Source organism: Vigna radiata, chromosome 6 (genome assembly GCF_000741045.1).
Source record: "Vigna radiata var. radiata cultivar VC1973A chromosome 6, Vradiata_ver6, whole genome shotgun sequence".
NCBI classification, from domain to species: domain Eukaryota; kingdom Viridiplantae; phylum Streptophyta; class Magnoliopsida; order Fabales; family Fabaceae; genus Vigna; species Vigna radiata.
This window is the reverse complement of record NC_028356.1, coordinates 12,865,586-12,888,783: the sequence shown is the minus strand read 5'-3', so window position 1 is coordinate 12,888,783 and position 23,198 is coordinate 12,865,586. Positions and strand designations below refer to the sequence as shown.

The 23,198-nt window shown below is 35.4% G+C and overlaps 1 protein-coding gene and 1 long non-coding RNA gene across 3 annotated transcripts in view; both read left to right on the top strand.

The window, feature by feature from the left end:
- LOC106764357 (lysine-specific demethylase JMJ25) overlaps window positions 1-2,163 on the top strand; it is a 9,920-nt gene extending 7,757 nt beyond the window's left edge. For both annotated transcript variants that reach the window (XM_014648640.2, XM_022782121.1), the window contains exons 8-13: window positions 173-382; window positions 698-770; window positions 837-922; window positions 1,112-1,231; window positions 1,798-1,856; window positions 1,963-2,163. In XM_014648640.2, the coding sequence (XP_014504126.2) occupies window positions 173-382; window positions 698-770; window positions 837-922; window positions 1,112-1,231; window positions 1,798-1,856; window positions 1,963-1,993 (579 nt within the window). In that variant the 3' untranslated portion in view covers window positions 1,994-2,163. The remainder of the gene's footprint in view (window positions 1-172; window positions 383-697; window positions 771-836; window positions 923-1,111; window positions 1,232-1,797; window positions 1,857-1,962) is intronic.
- Window positions 2,164-13,908: 11,745 nt separating this feature from the next.
- On the top strand, window positions 13,909-14,611 carry LOC106764492. The gene is made up of 2 exons (XR_002668186.1): window positions 13,909-14,157; window positions 14,294-14,611. It is a non-coding gene; the product is annotated as an uncharacterized LOC106764492 (long non-coding RNA).
- Window positions 14,612-23,198: the final 8,587 nt, after the last annotated feature.

The following is a 23,198-nucleotide window of genomic DNA, read 5'->3' as shown; positions in this document are numbered from 1 at the left end:
CACAGAATAATAACAAACAGAAATAATAACAAACAAAATCTTAAAACCTAAAAAGAAGGATATCAAATATTAAATCAAATATTAAATCCTAACAGTATGTTTTGTATTTATTGCTGTATGTTCAAGATTGCATACAGGATTTTTTTCCTTTTAATATTTTTGTCTGTGCTAGGTAAATGTGTTGACGCATATAGCTGAAGTTAAATTGGAAGTTACTGGCATTGAGAATTTGAAAGAAAAGCAGTTGGAGCAAGACCAAGGGGATGGTTCAGATGGTGCAGTGTGGGATATTTTTCGGAGGCAGGACGTACCTAAATTGCAGGAGTATCTGAGGAAGCATTTCAGAGAGTTTAGTCATATCCATTGCCGTCCTTTAAAGCAGGTAGGGTATTTTGGATATTATTTATCATCCTGAATCATCAGTAAAGCTTGGTTCCTACCAATTCTAATATTTGGAGGCTTTCACCCTTATAATGTTGCCTTTCTCACGTTCTCTCATTTTCCTGTAATGAAATTTTCATTAAGTACATGCCTTTACGGATTGGATGAAAGATGATTAATAGTTAGTTTGAAGTATTTGGCAGACAATACCTGTTATATATGGATAATGCATCTGCTGAGGGTACCTCACTCACTCATTATACTTTATTTTTTCTTAATTCATCTGCCAAACGGCTCATGTTATTCGGTAACGAAGGTTATTCACCCCATCCATGACCAGACCTTCTATTTGACTGTGGAGCACAAGAGGAAGCTAAAGGAGGAGTATGGTCAGTAGCACAATTTTTGGATTTCATTTGTGCTCTACAAATTTACAGTTAAGTATTTTCTTGTAGGAATTGAGCCCTGGACATTTATTCAGAAGCTAGGAGAAGCTGTTTTCATTCCAGCTGGTTGTCCTCACCAAGTTAGAAATCTCAAGGTAAATTTGTTTAATCTTCGTTGTAGGAATCAAGGTTTGGTTTCGTTATTTTGTTGTAATTTATATTTATATTTTCTGATAGTTGATACATTGACAACATTGAGGTTTGAATTTGTGGTTTTTAAGTTTTATTGAAAGTAATGTTCAAATGTTGTGTGTAAATCCATGATATATGACTTCCTTTTGCAGTCGTGTAATAAGGTCGCAATGGATTTTGTTTCTCCTGAAAGTGTTGGGGTGTGTTTTGGTTTAACCGAGGAATTTCGTACACTTCCAATAAATCATGGGTGTGCTGAGGACAAATTGGAGGTATGCCAATCTATTTGTATTGGTTTGTGTATGTTGGTTAAGTGTTTGATGATGTGGGTATTGGAGATGGCACGAGAGGCTTCCAGAGTAGAGTTTCTTAACAGTTTTTTAATGGATGTTTGAAGTTTCAAATGTTAAAATATAGTGTTGATCATATACAACGTAAATGTTGATCATAGATATGTGTCTAACATGATTCGTGTGAAACCTAACACCGAATTGAAAATCCTTATCAATTGATCGAGATCACCAATGATTTCGCTTTAAATTTTGTTCGCAAGTGGAATATTTAGAAGATTTAGAGACACATTTGAAGGTCTTTATTTTTACCATCCAGAAGGGGAGAATGATAAGGTCCAGTACCCAAAACCCTAAACTTTAATAACTAGGAAAGCTTAATTTTCTGAGCTTTCTCTCATTTAGAATTTAATTATTTCTATAATAGTGTTGTTTTCGTGGTTGAGTTTGTGTGGATAATCATTGATAATCATCTTCATATGGCATGTCAAGAGCTTTGTGCTGTAAATTTATTTAACTTTTCGTCCTTATTACTGCAATTGAAACAGGTGAAAAAGATGACAGTATATGCTATGCAAGATGTGATAAGAAAATTGGAAAGGGCGAGGTTAGTAAATGCATACTTCATGCCCTTTGAAACGAACTGTACGATACTTGCATTTGCCATTGTTTGATTATTTCTTGTATACTTGATTCAATTATTCAATTTACAGGTTAGCAGACAAGGGATCGGTGAAAGTGTAAATTTTAGTGATTAGTTCCATATTTTGTAAAGCTAGTCTAAGCTTTTGAGCTTCTGAATGCTCAGGTAATGGTATTTTCAGGGGTACAGCTTTATGCATTTGTTAATTTCTTAACATTTTTTGTAATGTTCAATGAAAGAACATTGAGGCAATATTAATTAGAGTTTTTTCGTCAACATCATAAAAAAGTTGGTAAAAGAATTTCAACTAATAACACTACATAACTTACATGCATATGTTTTGATATAACCATACTCTTTGTTTCGGGTGTGGCCTTGAGAATTATTATCAAACACTCTTTCACACTTTTCTATTGTCAACTTGTGTTATCTTGTATTGTATATATTTAGTCCAATTCTTTTATGTTCTTGATATTTGTACTTAAAACCGTACAGATATCTATCAAAGAAACTTTGACGTTCAGCAACCTAAACGATCGGGGATCATAATGAAATCTTAAGTTCGTAATAAATACAATTATCTATCTTCTTACATCATATCTTAAATTTGTATTTATAGATTTTAAGATAAGATTATGATTAGTAAAATTGTAATCACGACCCAATTCTTAATAAGTAAAACTTATAAGTAAACTTAACTAGAGATTATACTTAAGGTTGCATAGGTTTTGAGACCGTCCGTGATGACTTGGGCCCAAGCCCATCATTTAGACAAGGAGTCATTTACTTGAAGAATAACAAAAAGCAACTTAAGGAGCATCCAAGAAGCCATCACAGATCAAACCATCATAAGCTAAAGGGAGATTGGTCTGTTGTCTTTAGGGGTAGGCAAATGGAACTGCACTGTACTGCTAAAAACTGTATTGAATTAAAAACTAGTTTGTTTAAACTGAACTGTATAATAGTTTAGACAAACCGAACTGAACTATTTTTTGTTCTATAAAACTGAACTGTACTGTATTAAATTGGACTAAACTACAACATAAATTGAACTGAACTACTAACTCACTACAAAAATATACAATTTTAGCGAGGGTTATTTTTTTCGTTTCCGGGAGTTTTAACCCCTGGAAAAGCTGTAGAAAACCACTGGGAAAAGGTGTGTCACTATTAGTGGGGGTTTTGTCAAAATCGCCGTATTAGCAGGGGTTTTGCCAAACCACCGGAAATAATCAGAGTTTTGCCAAAACCGCCACAAATAACTGGGGTTTTGCCCAAACTGCCGAAAATAATCGGGGTTTTGCCAAAAAACCGCCGGAAATAACTGAGGTTTTGCCAAAACCGCCAAAAATGTGTACAATTTTTTTTTTAACTTTTGATTGTAATAAAATAGGATCATGAACCATATAAACAATTAAATAATATTAACTAAAACTGAATATTATATATAAAATAAACTACAATATATTAATATGATCATACAACTAATTGTTTATATATTAAAAAAGAAAGATATTCAATTCTAAATTAAAATATTAAAAAGATGTTCATAAATAAATCAAAATTAAATAATATGAAACAAAAATTAAATATTATGAAACCAAAATTAAATGTAAACATATATAAACCAAAATATTATTATATAAAGTGTAAATATTAGAAATACAATTAATGTTTCCTAAAAATTAAAATAAACATGTTATGAATAATAATCATCACTTGTTCATTGTATTCATCAGTTGGTACTTTATCATTTGGTACTTCTTCATTGTTTCATCATTTGATAAACTTTCTTTTTCATATACCTACAATATAAAATAATAATTAGTTAATAATATATTAAAAAATTATAAGGCAAATTTAAAAATTATTGATATTTGAAAAATGTTAAAATGTGATATAATAGAAACTACATAGCCAACTTAGAAAACTTGTCATAACATTTTCAATATTAATCCAAATTTATAAAAAAAAAAATGAGAATCCAAGGTTCCAATTTATAAAAATAAGAGACAAGTGCATTACATTTGTAAGGAGCTAATTATGACAATCTTAAGTCCATTGAATTATTCATATAAAACTTGCCAAATAAATCAAAGGAATATATCATGTTTACCTCATCTTCTTCTCTTCTTAGCCTCTCAGATAATTGAGCAAACAAATGTTGAATCCTGGGAGGTTTTCTTATCATTTCTCTGGCTTGAACACAACCCTTTCATATACTGCCTGATAGAAAAACATGAGATACAAGATTTATTTTTACGCTAAAATTGTTCTATAGTTTTTGCAATCAAGTTTGGATTTTCAACAAGAGCTTGTGGTTGGGATGAATACAATGTTAGGTTCCTAGATTGGGAACCTAATTTCCCAAACTCACTTTCTCTCCAAAAGACACAAAAGGATATGGAAATTGTGTATTATTCACAGAATAAAGTCTCTGTACAGAAAAGAATTCGGAGGCTTAACCCTCCTCACAGGTATGATCCTGTTCAACTAACAAAACAATCAACAGTCCTTCTAATTATCTACCCTCTATTTATACAACCTCTACCGCCCAAACTTAACTGTTCTAAACAGTTAAAATAATTAAACAATTACAGTCAGTTCCCCCTAGTTAGTTCCCCTTCTTTCTTCTCTCATAAACCAACCATCTCCTATCATCCCTATCAATACTCGCCCCTTGAACTCCAACCTTGTCCCCAAGGTTGAAATCGGGATATTGTTCCCGTATAGTGATTTCATTCTCCCAGGTAGCCCCTTCTTGCCTTCCTTCTTGCTACTCAACTAGCAGTTGTGGTACACTTTCCCCTCCTTCCTGCAGCTGCCTTCTTCCCAAAATGTTTATGGGCCAGAATGAAGGTCCCTCGGCCTGTAGGTCCTGCAGTAAGTCTCTCTCCACCCTTTTTTCTCCTATTGCCTTCTTCACTTGTGAAACATGGAAGACAGGACGAATTCTAGCTATCTCTGGTAGCTGCAACTTACAGGCATTCTCCCCCACCTTCTGAACTACCAGAAACGGTCCAAAGTATCTAGCTGCTAGCTTTGGATGGAGCCTGGTTGGATGGAGCCTGTTCAAATACACCCAATCCCCCACTTCCACGTTCGCAGCCTTTCTTCTTTTATTAGCTTGCCTTACCATAAGGTCTTGCGCCCTTTCCAGATGAAATTTTAATTGTTTTAGGGCTTAATCCCTGGTTAGGAGCTCCTGACTCACAGCCTCCACCAAAGATTCACCAGGAATGAACCTATGCAAGGAAGGAGGCGCCCTCCCGTACACGACTTCAAATAGGGTGAACCTTATTGCTCCTTGGTAGCTCGTGTTGTACCAATATTCGACCCACGACAACACAGTCACCCACCCCTTCGGCTGCTCTGAACAGTAACACCTAAGATAACCCTCTAAGACACGATTTAGAACCTCCGTTTGACCGTCCGTCTTAGGGTGTTAGGTGGTACTCATCTTTAGTTGTGTACCCTGACCTTTAAATAGTTCCTTCCAAAATATACTCAAGAACAACAGATCCCGGTCAGATACTATAGATTGCGGTATCCCATGCAACCTCACAATTTCTCTTATAAAAACCTCAGCCACTATTTTCGCCGAATACGGGTGCTTGAGCGATAAGAAGTGTGCGTATTTGCTCAAGCGATCCACCACCACCAATATTGCGTCATACCCTTGGGACTTAGGCAAGCGAACTATAAAAATCCATACTCAACTCTTCCCATATTGCATTTGGCACTGGCAAGGGCTGTAGTAATCCTTGAGGAGAAGATGTTATGTACTTGTGTTGTTGGCACACAAGACACTTAGCCACAAACTCCGTTACATCCTTCTTCATCCCGGCCCAGTACAATGATTGTGCTATGCGCCTGTAAGTTCTGTACACTCCCGAATGGCCCCCTATTTGTGTCACATGGAATTCGGCTATCAACTTTGGAATCCATTTGGACTTAGCCAACAACATCAATCTACCTTTGTGGTGGAGCCTCTCATGTTCTAAAGTATAAGCGGGATGGGTGTTAGGGTCTCTCCTTACGTCGTTCATTACCTTCTGCAAAAACTCATCCACCTCTACTTCCTGCGTTATCTCTCCAAAATCTTGCCAAAAAGGTCTTGCTACTACACTCAGCTCTTTCTCCCCTTCATCTTCCCCTTCAAACTACCTTGAAAGAGCATCTGCAACCTTATTCGCAACTTCTGTCTTATAAACAATTTCAAAGTCGTATCCCAGAAGCTTCGTTATCCAGTCCTGATGGTTCTGGATGGTAATACGCTGTTCCAGCAGATGACGAAGACTTTTCTGGTGCATATGAACTACAAACCACTGTCCCACCAAATAAGGCCTCCAATGCTGAATCGCTAACACCGGGGCCATCAATGTTACCAATAAGGAGTATTGGTAAATCTTGAAGAAAATTGTTTTGATGATGCTGCAAGAAGTTTTACTTGAAGAGGATATTAGAATTATTTAAAAGCAACTCTGTAGAAATTAAATGTAGTAGGAAAGTCTTAAAAACTTTGTAAAACTTGTATTTTTACTGAAATAATCGATTATGGAGAAGCAATAATCGATTATCACAAGTCTTTCAGGAATAATCGATTATCATTTCATATAATCGATTATCACATTTTGGAAAACCTGTAACGGACTTGAATAATCGATTATCACTTACAATAATCGATTATTTGTGTCAGTTGGAACCCGACTTTTGATATTCAGAGCTGATGGCTATATATTTAGGTTTTGAGAAATTCAAAATAACGTTGCTAAACAGAGAGAGTTCTTGAGAATACTGTTTGTCAGAGGAAGTTCTCAAAAGCTATTGTTCAGGTTCCCTTGCTTGGTCTCGTGAATAGGAGAAGCTCGCGTTTCGTGTGTCGATAGTCGGGGCGGTTCTCTTCAAGTTAGCAAGGTGTTCTTCCTGGTCTCGTGAATAGGAGAAGCTCGCGTATCGTTTGTCGATTGTCAGAGCGGTTCTCTTCGAGTTGGCAGAGTGTTCATCTTCCGGTTCGTTTGTCGAAGGAAGGTTTACTTTATCAGTTTTATTCACTATATTTGTAATCTGTGAAACTCATTTTTAGTGGAACTGTTAATCCTTGTTTATAGTGATTAACGACTGGACGTAGATTCTTTTGAATCGAACCAGTATAAAAATTATTTGTGTGATTTTTCTATTCCCTACACTGTTTACTTTTTACGCATATCAACTATTCGATAAATTCTCTCTTAGAATATTTATTTTATAAACTGACCATTTTAATACAAAGTGACCGAACACGCTTTCCGCTTACTAAAGTTTTATTCCGCTGCGTTATACTCTATCTACGAACGATACCGATTGTTCGATACCAACAATCAGCTCCTTTTCATAGATGGACTTGCTTAATTTTCTCTCGGACAGAGCCTTGCTAAAGTAGGCTATCAGATTTCTTCCTTGCATCAGCATGACCCCCACGCCACTTCCCGACGCATCACACTCTATGTGGAAAGGTTGTGTGAAATCGGGCAACGATAATACTGGCGTTGTCGTCATTTTTCTCTTCAAGTTCACCCACACCTCCTCTGCCTTTTCATTCCATGAAAATCCCCCTTTCTTTAGTAATTCTGTCAGGGGTCTGGTGATCTTGCCGTAATCCCGGACGAACCTCCGGTAATATCCCGTTAACCGTAGAAATCCCCTCATACTTTTCACTGTTTTCGGACACTCCCATTCCACCAATGCCTTGATCTTCTCATCGTCCATCTCTACTCCTCTGCTGGAAATAATGTGCCCTAAGTACTTAACTTGGGTCTGCCCAAACTCACATTTCTTCTTGTTCGCAACCCACTGGTCTCGCTGCAGAATCGTGAGCACGCATTTAACATGCTCGAGATGCTCCTCCCACGTGCGGTTGTATACCAGAATGTCGTCAAAGAATACGAGAACATACCTACGTAGATAGGGCTGGAACAGTGCGTTCATTGCACTTTGGAAGGTCGCCGGTGCGTTAGTAAGCCCGAATGGCATGACGACGAACTCGTAGTACCCCTGATGAGTTCAGAATGCTGTTTTTTCCACATCCCGTTCGCTCATACAGATTTGATGATACTCGGGTTTCAGATCAACTTTCGAAAAATAAGACGCCCCCTTCAGCTCATCCAATAGCTTCTCGATCACCGGTATCAGAAACTTGTCTGGCACCGTCGCTCGGCTGAGTGCCCGGTAATCGATGCAAAAACGCAAGCTGTCGTGTTTCTTCTTCACCAAGATTACCAGACTTGAGTACGGGCTGTGGCTCGATCGGATCACCCCCGTATGTAGCATTTCAACGATCTGGTGCTCTATCTCAGCTTTAATGGCATGCGGGTACCGGTATGGCCGGACATTAACCGGGTCGACCCCCTCTTTAAGTTGTACGTGGTGTTCAATCTCTCGACTAGGTGGCAGCTTCGTTGCTTCAGAGAACACCACGTCATAATTCTCTAGAAGCCTCTCCATTCACTTTTTTGCTTTTCAGTGAGGCCCACGTTCTTCAATTTACTATGTTGGGCCTCCATTGAGCCCAACTCCCATACCACGTACCAAGACTCAGCCCTATCCATTTTCATTAGCGCCTTGGGGCTCATCACTCTGCGTTCCAACGTGGGGTCCCCCCTCACTGTCACCTCCCTTCCTCCTTCTTGATACACCATTCTCAACTTTCCCCAGTCCACCATTACTTCTCCCAGCTTCTGCAACCACTCCACCCCAAGAATTATTTCAACTCCCCCAAGTTCAAACAGGTAAAACCTTTCAACCAGCTGAGCTTCCCCAAGCTCCAATTTCACCCCCTCACAACACCTGCTAATTCTTTTCTTCAGACCGTCTCCTAGACTCACCATATAGGGCTATGTATTTGTCATCATCATCCACAGTTCCTCCACCACCCTCCAATCAATGAAGTTGTGGCTCTCGCCACTATCAATTAAAACTAATACCTCTCTTTGCCCAATGTGTCCTCGTAACTTCATTGTTTTGGCTGTCGTCAACTCGCCGACAGACAGTGCCAATAACTCCATCGTCGCAAGGTTCGTCTCCATCACCTCTTCGCCTTCGACTTCTTCCTCTTCCTCTACAAGAATTAGCATTTTGAGACCCCTCTCTAGGCAGCGATGGCCGGGGCTGAAGGGTCCGCCACACCTGAAACAACGCCAAACGCCAATCACTATTCTATTCTCCTCCACCCCAAACGCCTAACGCCCAAACCAGTGGGCATCACCACGCCGTCTTCCACCAACATATCCGAACCCCTCCATCCCAACTCACGCACCAATACCGTCATCCTCAGCCCACACACAGAAACCACATAAATTGTATCAGTATCAACTTACCCTTTAATTCTTCTTTAATAGAACTTGCCCAAAACAACAAAAAACGCACAACCCAAGCTCCTTTGATACACGCACAACACGAAACACACACACGCACAATACCAAAACACAAACCCAACGCTCACAACACAATCAGCAAGGCTCTCGCCCAAGTCAAGAAAAGAATGCAATAGGTAGGACGACAACGGCGACATTGAGTGGTGGAGGTGACGCGATTTGAGAGTGGCGGTCTGAGTGACGTTTGCGAGGATGATAGACGTTGCGTTTTAGTGCTGGGGGTGGTTTCTGTGGCGGCCGGCGTTGTGGTGGCGGTGGCTGGTGACGGCGACGGCACGGTGGCCAGTCGAGGGCGAGAGTGACGGAGAGAGGCGAGATTGTCGGAGGGCCGTGTGCAGTGTTTTCAACGTGTCCGACCAGTTGAAATGCTTAGGTGACCCGGGTTCATTTTCGGATCCTCCACTAGATTCAGTTTGGTTGGTGTCTCTAACCATTGATGGTTGTGTAGCACGATGGTGGTTCTGGCGAGGATGATGGCGACGCATACTGACGACTAGGGTTTTTGTGGAGAAGACGAAGTTAATGGGTGAGATTTTTTTTTTAATGGAAATTTCCGATGGTAAGAATTTACTTTTCCATGTGTAATTAACACATAATCCATTCAATTTAATACATAATGCCACATCATTTTAAAAAGAAATATAGTTTAGCATCTTTTAACGCCGTAAGAGAAAACTTAACGGAGAGGACTTAATTGCCTCATTTTTACAAGTAATAGGACCCGATTGAGACAAAAAAAAATACGATGATCAAATTGAGATTGACACACAAATATGAGGACCAAATGAGGGTTTAAACCTATATTAAAAAAATACCAATATAACAACACCATGATTCTCTCTATGAAGCAACTCAATGCTTAGCTACATTTATTGTTTCCACCACATTATAATCAAGTATAGCACAATGCAATAATTTATAAGAAGTTAATCCAATGACATTCATTGATTATATACAGAGCAGAGTGTCACAAATGATAAAAATAAATTTAAAAGTATTAATTTATTGTACTAAGAAAATCAGATTGTCTTAAATATTAATAAGCAAGAAAAAATAAATCACATATCCCTTCTTCAATGATGTATAAATGACTATGGTACACTAAAGTATTAAGTTTGCAATTGTTAAGACTTTAACAAGTGTACTGAATCGTATAAAGAAATATAAAATGGTAAGATCAAGTATTGTTTCCCAGGAGACTCACGACACTAAATAGTCATGTAATTGCTTGACTAATTAAGACTTTAAGGACAATATTTTGGGGGTTTTGAATGCAAAGTGCAGAAAAATAAACATGAATACAATTTGATCAATTGAGGCTAAACACAAAAGTGAATGGATGATGTTGATAATATGGGATGAATATGCTGTTGGGGTTTAGATTTCACCTAATTACTCTCATGTATATAAGAATTCATCTTCTTCATTAATGTTAATGTCACTTTCTAAATTACTTAAAACTCGATCCCTAGGCGAAGAAAGCCCATCCTTAATTACTAGACCACAATCCCTTGCATCTCTAATTATTAATTCTGCATTACGAATAGAAGCTTAAGACAACCAAACCTCCTATCCCCATCCCTGGCCAATATTGCTTAAGACAACCAATTCTCCAGATCCTGAATTGTAAGATATCTCCCGATACTCATGCAAATCGTACATCATGCCATGAATGAGTTAAACATAGCAAACATTGAGTGAAGGAGAAAAACCCTAACAATTAATGAAAGAAGCATATATAAATCGGATCAAATTCAACTACATAAGAGTTTAGAGGTTACATCTTCACCAACAACAAATAGAGTCTAGTTCCCCATTGTCATGGAGAAACTAGGTGTACAATGGAATGAAAGAGATAAAAAAAACCCTAGAAACTGAAGAGGAGAGCTCCTGCATTCCAAATTTTCCTTAAAAGGAGCAAAACATGTGTTTTTGTGCTCAAGCCATCAAAAGATACAATCCCTAGGACGACCAAGCCCTTAAATAGATCAGAAAAATAATAGAAAAAGGGTCCAAGCCCAACATGATGGCGCTCAGTGCCCCAACTTAGGGCAAGCAGGCACTTTGCGACACAGGAGACTGGCGCTCAACGCCTCCAAGAAGGGCACCCAGGCGTGATGCGGTGCAACTTCTGGCGCTCAAGGCCCCTAAAGGGGCGCTTAGCCTTGATTGGCTGGCACTCAAGGCCCCTAAAAAGGGCGCTCATCTTGGGCGGATTTTTCTGCACCACGTTTTTTTCTCTTTTTTTGCAGCTCTACTTGCTCTTTGGGTTCCGACTCCTTCATACTTTTACTCCTCTTCCAAATCATACCAATAACCTACAAAATTAAGGGAATTTAGTGATAAAATCATAAAGTATAACCTCAACTTTCTTATTCACAAAACTAAGGCAAAAACATGAGTTCAAACAAGTTTCTAAGTAAAAAATGGTGCATTTAATATCAAAATTACATCACAGATAATAGTATATTTAACCTTTGTCAGCAGTTTACTAATTCCTGCTTGATGGCTATGATCAAGACCATCAAGAAAAATAATCATTCTCCCATGACTAGAAAGAATGCATATGAAAACATGAGACAAGTAATAGGTTTTATATTGATTCTAAGATTTGCATTTGGAAGGTTGAATATTAATTACAGGTATATTATCAATATATTCCATTAATTTACACATGCTTATCAAGTATGATTTTTGAGATAGGTTTTTAAGTTATTAAGTTTTAGACGTGAGATTGGTCACCATCATGTGCTTACTTCCTTTCAAACAAGAACCAAAAAACGAATTGGCAAAGCACAAGGCTAGCCTTTAACGAGTAGTTCAAAACTTCCATAATCATAAGCTTTGAGCCAAGCCTACCAAACCTATTTATTTTCGTCACGTACAATAAGATATAATTTTCTTTTGAACATAAATTTTAATCTTTGATACAAGTAAGAGCATTCGAATCACATTCCTAAAATTTTGCAACATTCAAGTGTCATAATTCGGAAGGCATGAAACTTCATGAAACTAAAAAAGTCTGTAAAACAATATTCCCAGTATTTTTATACTTGTGAATAGCTTTAAATATCTACGAAATTTTTTATAATTTATTTTTTATTTTAAATAAAATCATTGAAAGAATTAATCTTTAAAATATAAATTTATATAAAACAAATTATTTTTAAATTTTAGTTCAATTAAAATTGTACACTAAAATATTATTTAAATAAATTTAGTCATCATTAAAAACAAATTTAAATAAGTTGTCTCAAAATATTAATGTAAAAGAAAAAGCATAGGTTGCGGAAAGAACTTTTTCGAAAAGGGTATTACTCCCTGCACCTCTACACTGCACCCTCCACTTCCCTATTCCTTTTCTACCCTTCACTGAAACAGATCTGGATATCTGTTATCGTGAGGTCTACGGATGTTAACATCCGTCGTAGCACATATTTGAGAGGCATTTGTTTTTCATCCTCTCCTTTCTTCAAAGTCACCGAGAGGCCTTCCCTCGCTGCACTGCCGTCATGGCAACAGTGACCGGAGGCACCAACAGCCAAAAACACTGTGGGCAGCGTTCATGGTGATGGTTTTCGGCGTATTGCAGATCTGGTTCGCTTCGTCGGTGCTACTGCTTTGTGTTGCAGTGATTTCCGGTGGGCATGGTGGGTAACAGTGTTGCAGTGATTTTTGGCGGGCATGGTGGCTAGCAGGCGTGTGCGGCTAGCTATGGCCTTTCGAATGCCCTTGGTGTTGTGTGCAGAATTGGGGTAGTCGGAGATGCCAATGGCCTTTCTAACGCTCACGATGTAGTCGTCACTTGTAAGGGAGTTGTGCCTGATGTTTTCACCTTCACCACGGAAATTAACGCGTTTTGCACGGGAGGGAGGATTAGCGACGCTGTGAATTTGTTCTGCAAGATGGAGGAGCTTGGTGTTTTGCCGAGTGTGAATCTGGAGGTGCGTGCGTGATGGAGGTTCTATTGGACCTTTCTTCACCATGGAGGTGCAACAATCGGCGGAGCAACCTTGAGGTAGGAGCACCGAACTGTGAGAGAATGAGATAGAGGTGTGTTGTGTGTTGTTCATGAGAGGAGAGCTATGAAGATGAGGTGTAGTGCGGCAGCGGGAAGAAAAAAGGGAAAGGTGAGAGTGAAAAAATAAATGAGAAGAAACTAGAAGGTCACTTTGGAAACAACAGAGTAAAATTTAATAAAATGAAAAGTTGATGGTAATAAAAGGCATGCAAAGGTGTTAATTTTAAAGAGTTGATGGTAATAAAAGGCCTGTAAAGATAATAATTTTAAACAGATTTCAATTTGCGTGAATGATAAGAAGAGGTGCAGGGTTTTTTTTAGATAAAAAAGAATAATGAAGAGATTAGGGTATTTTTGAAATAAAAAAAATAGTGAGGAGGTGGAGGGAACAACACCCTTTCAAAAATTATCATTTCATTGGGCTGGGCCCATACTCATGTTTGGAAAGTATATTCATTTGTAGGGAGTTGCTCCCTCCACCTCCCCGTTTACTTCCTCTACCTCTCCAATTTTTTTCAATTTTCTTTTAATTACAAAATTGTCCCTTTCTTTTACCTTTTTACCCTTTTTTAATTTTTATTTTTAATATTATTTACTAAACCCTAAATATTCACTTTTATTCTCCTCACAGCCCACCCCCCAAAACATTTTTGAGATCCGCCTCTTCCTCTCACTTCCGTTTCTCTCTTCTTCCCACCTCCTTCATCCTTTATGCTTTACCTTTGTTCTGAGTGTTAGTGCAGTGCGGTGGTGCGGTGCGGTGGTCTTACTGTTCATGGTGCGGTGTTTTTGCTGAGGTGGTTGGTTTTATCGGTGCAGATTTTCCTTCAAGGTGTGTTCGTTTTCTTACTCTTTACTATGCATCCTCTTTGATTTACTGCACATGTTTGTATTGTTGTACTTGCTACCGCTGTGTTGGTGCTGCTGTGTTGGTGCTGTGTGTGCTTGTGAAGACGATAACCTGTCAGTTCTTGTAGTGTTGTCCAGTTGTCTTTTGGTTGCTCTAAATAATCATGTTTGGTCTATGCGGTGCTTCTCAACAATTTTAAGTATGAGTCATTGATTTAACAAGGTGGGTGTTCATTGCTGCCTCGGGGACGAACATTGCTATCTTGGGGACGAATATTGCTATCTTGGACCATTTTAAGCTGATTAAAAAGTGATGAATCTCTGCTGATGTTTGCTGTTTCAAAATCTATATAAAACTTGGTGTCAAAGAGGTTTAGTGTTTGCTGTTATAAAATGTATATAAATACTGATATGAGCAATCAATTTTTTTGATACAATCAGTTTGAAAAAAGATTAAAATCCTAGGCTTATTGGATGTAGGGTTGAAAACCGAAGATGGTACTAGTTAGTGTTACATATATAGGAAGTAATGTGTGTGAAAGAACACATAAATACCTCGGTACTCACAATGATGTAATGATGTGCATGCATTAAATTTGTTGACAATATGATATCATGCGTAAGTGCCCACCACCAGATCTCTCATGATATGCATATTATTACTTTTAAATATTATAAAAAAAAATTAAGAATGATTTGTAATGAGTATAATAAGAATTAATTTTACTTGTAATGGGTTTGGTTGGAGACAGTAATATATGTCTAAAGAAGCAAGTGTTCCAAATAAAATAATTAGCCATCTTCAAAAACGGATGTCGATGTCCGTTTTGCCTTAAACGGATGTTGACATCCGTCGATGGATGTCCATATCCGTTTAAGGAAGTTTCAAAAACTATGTTACGTATCTCGTCGCTTTTTAACACCTATTTTCCCTTGTTCTGATAAATCTCTAATAAAGCACCACCACGAACGATACACCATGAATGTTAAAAAAATATAATTGAACTTTGTTACTTCTAGAATTCTTTCAAACAATCTCTCATTCACTAGACTTTCCCATCACAAGAATAAAAAAAATACGATAAAGAATTTTTAGGAAGAAAAAATAAGAATAAAAGAATTTACGTAAAAAAGAGAATAAATAGGTTGTGTGGGGGTGAGTGATTGAAATCATAAAATTTTATTCCTAAATATAAATTTTTACTAAAGAATAAAATAGAAATAAAAAATTAAAGCAAAGGATAAAAAAGGAATGGAGAGGTGCATGGAGCAAATGGGGAGGTGCAGGGAGCAACCCCCTCATTTGTAAACTCAAATTAATCTAATTTACGAATTTAGTCATGAATATTGATTTTGTAATAATAATAATAATAATAATAATAATAATAATAATAATAATAATAATAATAATAATAATATTTCATAAAAACAAAACCTTTGTTTCATATCTTTCTTTAACACATTGAGATTATTATCATTTACATCCATTACTACCCTATATATAATTAGCTGATATATGTCTAGAGAAGTAATGTTTTCCAGAAATTATTTTTAAAGTTAAGGAACAGTTATTTCTCCAAAAGTTAATTAAAACACATTTATAATAATGTCAATGTGAATGTAATGTGAGTCATCTACGTTGACACAGTGCGTAAGCATTTACGTAAGAACCCATAGTAGCATCTACAATATTCATTTAAGGGTGTTTCACACTACACTTCCAAATGTTTTATTCTTCATCTTCAATTTTTTTGTTAAAATAGCTATTATGTTTCCGGTAAAAACTTTTAATCTTAGGTAAAAAAAAAATTAAAAATTCAAAGAGAATTTTTTACCAGATTCTCTTTTCCTAAACCTAAAATTGTTTATCTTTTCACTTTCTCTCACACCCTCTCACTGCACAAACACAACACTCCATCTTCCCTCTTAACCCCACCTCCTTCCCATTTCCGTTAGTTCCTCGAAATCTGCTCCACTTCGTTGGTGTTCTTCGTTGGTGTTCTTCGTTGGTGTTATTTGGTGCATTGTTGTATAAAAGGATACAGCTCCTTTCCCTTCAAACTTCATTCAATATATTTTTTGATTATGTATTTTATATTTTATGTGTAATTAGAGTTTGTACGGTTAAAAATTATGTTTGCAGCAAATGAATGTAAAGAAATAGGTTAGAAACGAATGTAACACGAGAGAAAAGCTTGATGTGAAAATGAGTTTTTCCATACCCAAATTTCGAAATATAAAATTTGTCTTTATTAAATTTTAAAATTCGATAAAAATAGAATCAAATTTTAAGATTTGATAAAAACATAATTACATTTCAAAAATTATTATATATGGATTTCAAAATCGGTTAAAGATTAAACGAATTTTAAAATCTCATCAAGTATAATTGTTTTTAAAATCTGATTATATCTTTTTAATTTTAATTTAATTTTTTTAATGACTTAATTGTTTTAAATAATGAATTTATAATCATTTAATTTTTATATAATTAGAATTATTTTCTTTCATGTGCTATGGTTAATCAAATTTTAGCATCTGATAGATATATAATTATTTTAATTAATTAATTATATTTTTATTAATTTTTTTTTGTTTTGAATTATTTATGTTTTAGTTTATTTATAAATTTTTAATTTTTATAATTTTAAGATATTTTGTTATTTTTTTAAATAAAACATTATGATTTTATAATTATATAAATATTTTAATTAATTGAATTTATTTTGAATGAAATTTTTATGTTTGTAATTATTAATATTTTTAAATTTTTGAAAATTTAAAGTTATTTTTAATAATATATTAGTATTTTATAATTACGTAATTATGAAGTAATTAATTTAATTTGATTTGAATTTAAAAAATTGTTCTGAATGATTTAATATATTTTTAATTAATGTTTTAGATGTGTTTGTGGATTTTTTTAATTTTAAGTTACTATGGTTTTTTTAATAATATATTTAGAGTTTATAATTATATAATTATTTTAATTAAATATTTTTTTTTTCATTTAAATGATTTTGTAGAATAATTTAATATTTTTGTAATTAATATTTTGTAATTATTTAACAATTTAAATTGTTTTAGTTGTCCTTTATATTTGTTTGTAATGTTTTATAATTTGAAGTTATTTTATTATTTTAATTGATTATTTTTGTGAATGTTAATAAAAAAAATTGAAAAGATATGGCTCATGCTCGAGGTGCATCTTCATATCACAAGGAGGGTTTCTTGTAGGGTGAGAGGAGGAGACCTATTGCTTTTATTCGAAGAAGTCGTGGAGAAGGTTAGTGTGTAGTTGAGAAGCATGCAATTAAGGAACACGATGTTTAGGAGGAGGAGCATCAAGATGTTCCTAAAGGTGATCCTTCAATACTCAAACATTGTGTGGATCATGTTCCTTATGCCATATGGCAGAGTCGGGTAAGAGCAAAACTTTAATTTTAATGATCATTGTTTAGTTGAAATAAATTTTATATTGAATATTAATGTATAGGATCCAGGAAAGATCAAGTTGATTTACCGTGGAAAGAAGTTAAATAAGTTAGTGTCCTATGCCGAGGGAATTGAACAAATGGTGTTCAATTTTGGTATAATGCCTCTCGTCAACATTTCATATGACTACACAGATAAGGGTTTACTGTTGGGATTCGTGGAAAGATTTCACCTCGAGACAAGTAGTTTTCATCTTCCCATGGGTGAGTTGTCGGTGACTCTAAAGGATGTGTCATCATTACTGCACCTCCCAGTTCTAGGACATTTTTGTAATATCGAGGACCAGGACTTTGAAGAATGCCGATCGACCAATTTCAAGCTTCTAGGCATCGGTCGCGATAGAGTTGATGTTGAGTCGACGACATATAACGGTGCAAAAGTCAGACTGAGCTGGCTTAGAGACATATGTTGAGCGTTGTAAGGAGCAACAGTGGGAGTGTGCCACTAGGGCATATTTGTTGCATCTTGTTGGATGCACTATATTTGCTTATAAGAGTATCACGTCAATCTGCGTGTCTTACCTCTTACTATTTAGAAATGTAGATGCATTTGGCCGATATGTCTGGGGCGTTGTTGCACTAGCACATTTGTACAAGCAACTAGAAGATGTAAGCTTGGCTTCGACTAGGAAAATAACAGGATATTTGACTCTGTTACAAGTACACATATACTTTCCACTTTGATTTCCTTTAACTGTTTTGATGTGGAAGATAAAAGATTAATTAATTTTTTTGTAGAGTTTGATATATGAGTACTTCCCTACGATGGGAATGAGGAGTCTGTTGACTTCATCCGAAGAAGATAGATTGCATGCGACTCGGTGGGAGGCGTCGAGGTAGGGTTGCAGCCTCTAGAGATGAGGTCATACTTCGATGCCCTGACATATGATGTAGTGATCTAGTACCCTTATGAGTCACATCGGGCGACTCATCCTTTGGTGACAAGCATTGCCAATATTTGCCTAAGCATGTATTACAACAGTTCAAGTTTCAGCAGTGGATCTCATGATACCTAGAGGTTGTTGGAGATGTGAACATAGTCGTCATTGATGATGCGTGGTTGCACTTTGTAGATCACGTTACTAGGAATTTGATAAGGGCCTCATCCCCCTTTGATTGTGTTGATGTATACCTACAGTGATTCAGAAGGATATCTTATCAATACATTATTCCTACTGCTAATGAGGACTGGCCGAGTCTTGCTCCTAGACTCCGACAACATATTGCAGATGAAGTGACCATTATAATGCAGGGTACAATAAATCAGATGGCGAGAATGTTACAAATGATGATCTATTGTCGGGATGTCACTGAGGGTATTGTAGCATATGCTCGTACAAATGAGGTCCTGGAATTATCTTTTTCGTCCATTGAAGAACATTCATTGAGCAGGAGAGGTGGTAGAAATGTTTGTCGCAGACACTCCTCTTCATCTGGATAGCTTTTATGATGGTAGTATCTTGTATTATGTACTTAAGTTAGATGGAATTTTTATGTAATATTTTTAGTAAAATAACATTTCATTTTATATATGCATGAGAGTCAAAGGATTTCTAATTAATTAACAATAACTATCAATGTTTATTTACGTATCTGTTGACAATAGACAAAAATCTTGAATCAATTAAGTCAACATAAGAGGTAGTAACGACCATCAACTGCGAAAGTGCTTACAATATACTTGTATAAGAATATGATCACATTCGCGCCTCTGGATAACAATGGGTTGAACATATGATATCAACCATAGGAAAAGGACAACCATCTTGTAGTTCAACATGTATAATCAATATTAATATGTAGAAGTTATTTTCAAATTAATAATAATAATAATAATAATAATATTACTTGTATGAAATGATTTCCATTAACATGTTCTATACATATTAAGCGATGCTGTCTTACATCAGAAGGCGGTTGAGTATACATTATAGCGATTAACAATTGTATAGTCAGTGTTTGGTATAGTCATCCACTTGGTTTCATTAGCCTGCAACGAATGAAACAAATGGTTATGATAAAAAAAAAATAAAATAATAAATATGTTGTGAAATATAGGAACGCATACTGCTGACTGTAACTCCTCTAACAAAGACCTTCTAAGCTCTTTCAATCGGTCATAGCTTCCCACTAGTGTCGCATAATCATCACGCCACTGACTAAGTTCTCTATAAAGATTATTTTGGACAATGGACCATGAACTTTCCCCCAGCCCCAATGACGCAGCAATGCATCCATAGCCATAGTGACCATCAGTCACAACATCAACAACATTGAGAATGTGTGGGTGACAAATAAGATGAAACTGCTCTATCATGGGTACTCTCCTTCGTTGCATAGGTTTTTCCTTATGTTGCAATTTTTTTTTTCACAAACGAAGATTCAATTGTTGAGAGGAATGTGTCTACATGCTCAAAATATAACATATCATGCTTTGTAGACCTTTCTATTATCTGAAATTTACTTATTTGTGCACCCTTCATCTGCACTTTATGCAATGGAGGTATCATAAAAGTCATTGCAAGACAAACAATGTCAAGTAATTTTTTTTTATAGTCACTTTACCTCTAATGTCAACCTCTTTAATTGTTCTTTGACCGTCTAAAACTCATGCTAAATGATAACTATGCTGGAATTCATTTGATATAATATCTGAAAAACTTAATCTTGTCCACCTGACATGAAAGTCAACCAAAGGAATCACACCAGAGTCGTAACATGCTAATTCACACGCATAGGGGAGACTGTACGTCCATCTCAATATGTATCCCCATCTTGCACTATCCAATCCTATATGTTGTACTCGTTGTAATTCTTCAACGATGACAAAGCGTACGTGGATACTCGTCCAATAAGCCTTCTATATCTTATTCCTTTATAAGTTCACTCATAAGATTGAGACTTTTTTCAAAGGATGCCTTAATCTTGTTATGTTACAGGATAATGACGTTATGAATCACATTCCAACAAGAACAAAGATATCCCATACTCTTCTCCAAAACTTTCTTTAGGCTCTAGTGAGCAAACTCAACTTGGACAAAAATGAATCAACGATATTATAAAATATTAAATAAAGTAATATAACATTAAAACATACTTGTTGGTTGTTGTATTTCCTAAATGCATTACATTGTTTGTCCAGGCCTTTACAAAGTTTGTATTATATAGAATAATCCAAGTATTATTGACATATTTGAAGAATAAAGGCCATGAACATCAAGTGTATTTAAGGTGATTGACATAGTCACCAAACATAGACTGATATTAACAATCCATGACGTTCTCCCATGCTTCCATTACCACATCCCACGCTTTGACACAATCAACTAACATTTTGCAATTCGCTTTGACATTTTCTAGAATATGGAAGCGACATAATAACTGATATGGCTCAGGAAACACATTGCCGATGGAATTTATCAAAGACAAGTCTCTATCGCTGACTATGACTTATGGATCGCCCTCAGATGTTAGAAATAAAACTCTCAACCTTTCAAGAGCCCAAGTAAAATTATTTTGTCATTCACTTTATAATAATGCAAATGTCGCTAAGTAGGTTAACCCAGTGATGTCACTCCAACAACCTTTAGCAACGACAGTCGATATTTATTTGTTTTGTAAGTTTAGTCCATCAATAAAATAATATTAAATGCATTTAATAATTTGATTGTGTTAGGATATGTCCAAAAGAGGTCATTGACAACCTCATATTCCTCCAAGCATCTAGTCCAATCAATGTAATTGTCACGATCCAACATCATCATCAGTTGTTGCAGCTCAGTTCTCGATCCTCTCAATGACCGTTGATATGTATACATTGCTATGTAAACTTTTTTTTTTATTGTAATAACATTACGATCATTATTTTCTTTAAGAGTCAACAAAATATTTGCAGGCGTTAATTGGGTTCTAATCATATCAACAAACACTTCTTGTTGAGAAGGATTTACCTACCAGCAAAAGGATGACTCACTAAAGTTTATGCCAAATCGTTGTTGTGGTATCCACATATCACCTGCAATACCCACTCATCACCATTACAAGATGGTTTGCCGCTTAACTTGAAAGGATACTCAAATTTTCAGGTGTCGTATGTACTAGGTTGCACATCAGGTTTGTATTTTCTATATTCTTCCACCTCTTTCACATCCTAGCAACACAAACGTCTTCATTCTAGGTTGACCGGTAGTTTTATCTGATCTTATAGTAGTCACCACAACAAATCCTAGATCATGTGCAATCTCTTTCACCTATTCAATTAAGTTTTCACGAAAGGGAAATGATTTGTTAAATCTCTCTTAAGAACCTCATTTATAAAAGACGAAAAATCTGATAATATGCTAGAATTTATTTGAGAATCCATCCCATAAGGATATTCTTCCAATTTAGACTATAACCACCTATAACATAAAATTTATCCCTCAATATCTAATATGATTTATAATTATCTAATAACATATAACAAATTTTTAATAAACTTAAAAAAAAAAATAATATTTAAAACTACCTAAAAATTATTTAAATTTTTCATATGAATTTTATATAACATTCTTTTACTAAATTAAAAAAAGTCATACAAAAAAATTTCATATACATTTAATTTTTTTTTTACGTAATAAAAGAAAGTCATACAAAAAAAGACATTAAAAAATCATTCAATAAATTCAACATTTATAATAAACATTCTAACTTATAAAATTATATTTAAAAGAGCACCGAACGAATTTTGAAATTCAATTGACTCTTCAATGGATTTCAAAATCCGAAGGCTAATCGAATTTCGAGATTTGTTGGATGATTTTGTCCTCAAATGTCTAAATCTAATTGGTCTTTCAACGGATTTTACAATCTGTATGGATCTTTATTGGATTTTAAAATCCAATGAAGATCCATACGAATTTCGAAATTCGTTAAAAGGTTAATTGAATTTCGAGATTTTATAACATTTTCAACATATTTAAATATTTATTTGGATCTTTAGCGAATTATCCGTTGATAACTTGAGAAAACTTTGTAATTAATTCATGTACATGTTTGATGCAATAATCATAAAAAAATAACTTCCCCACGTAGCAATGACAACGAGCAACATATCACTACGTCTACCACCTCCCTATACCACTTCTCTACCAATAATCTCTCTAATATCTGTAATCTCTTTGAGAAATTTGGACCACACAAGTGAAAGAGGTGCAAGAAAAGGAAATATATAAACTTACTTTGAACTTATTGAATGGTGTTGGTCAACCAACTTAAATTCGGTAAGCAATACAACCTCACTAATAAGAGAGCATTTGTAAAAACTGGAGGTGCATAGTAAAATTTTTAGAGATATAGGACGAATCGTCCTTCATTCAAATATTTTTATTTCCATTCAATAAAGAAGGTTTTATTTTTTTTTATTTCTTATTTATTTTTATTTTAAGTTCGCCATTCTTTTACTAATATCAAGTACTTTCTAATTTACAGAGATGTATCTATGTACTTAGTTTTTTCAAGGAAGAGGCATAGCCATATATGTTTATATAAG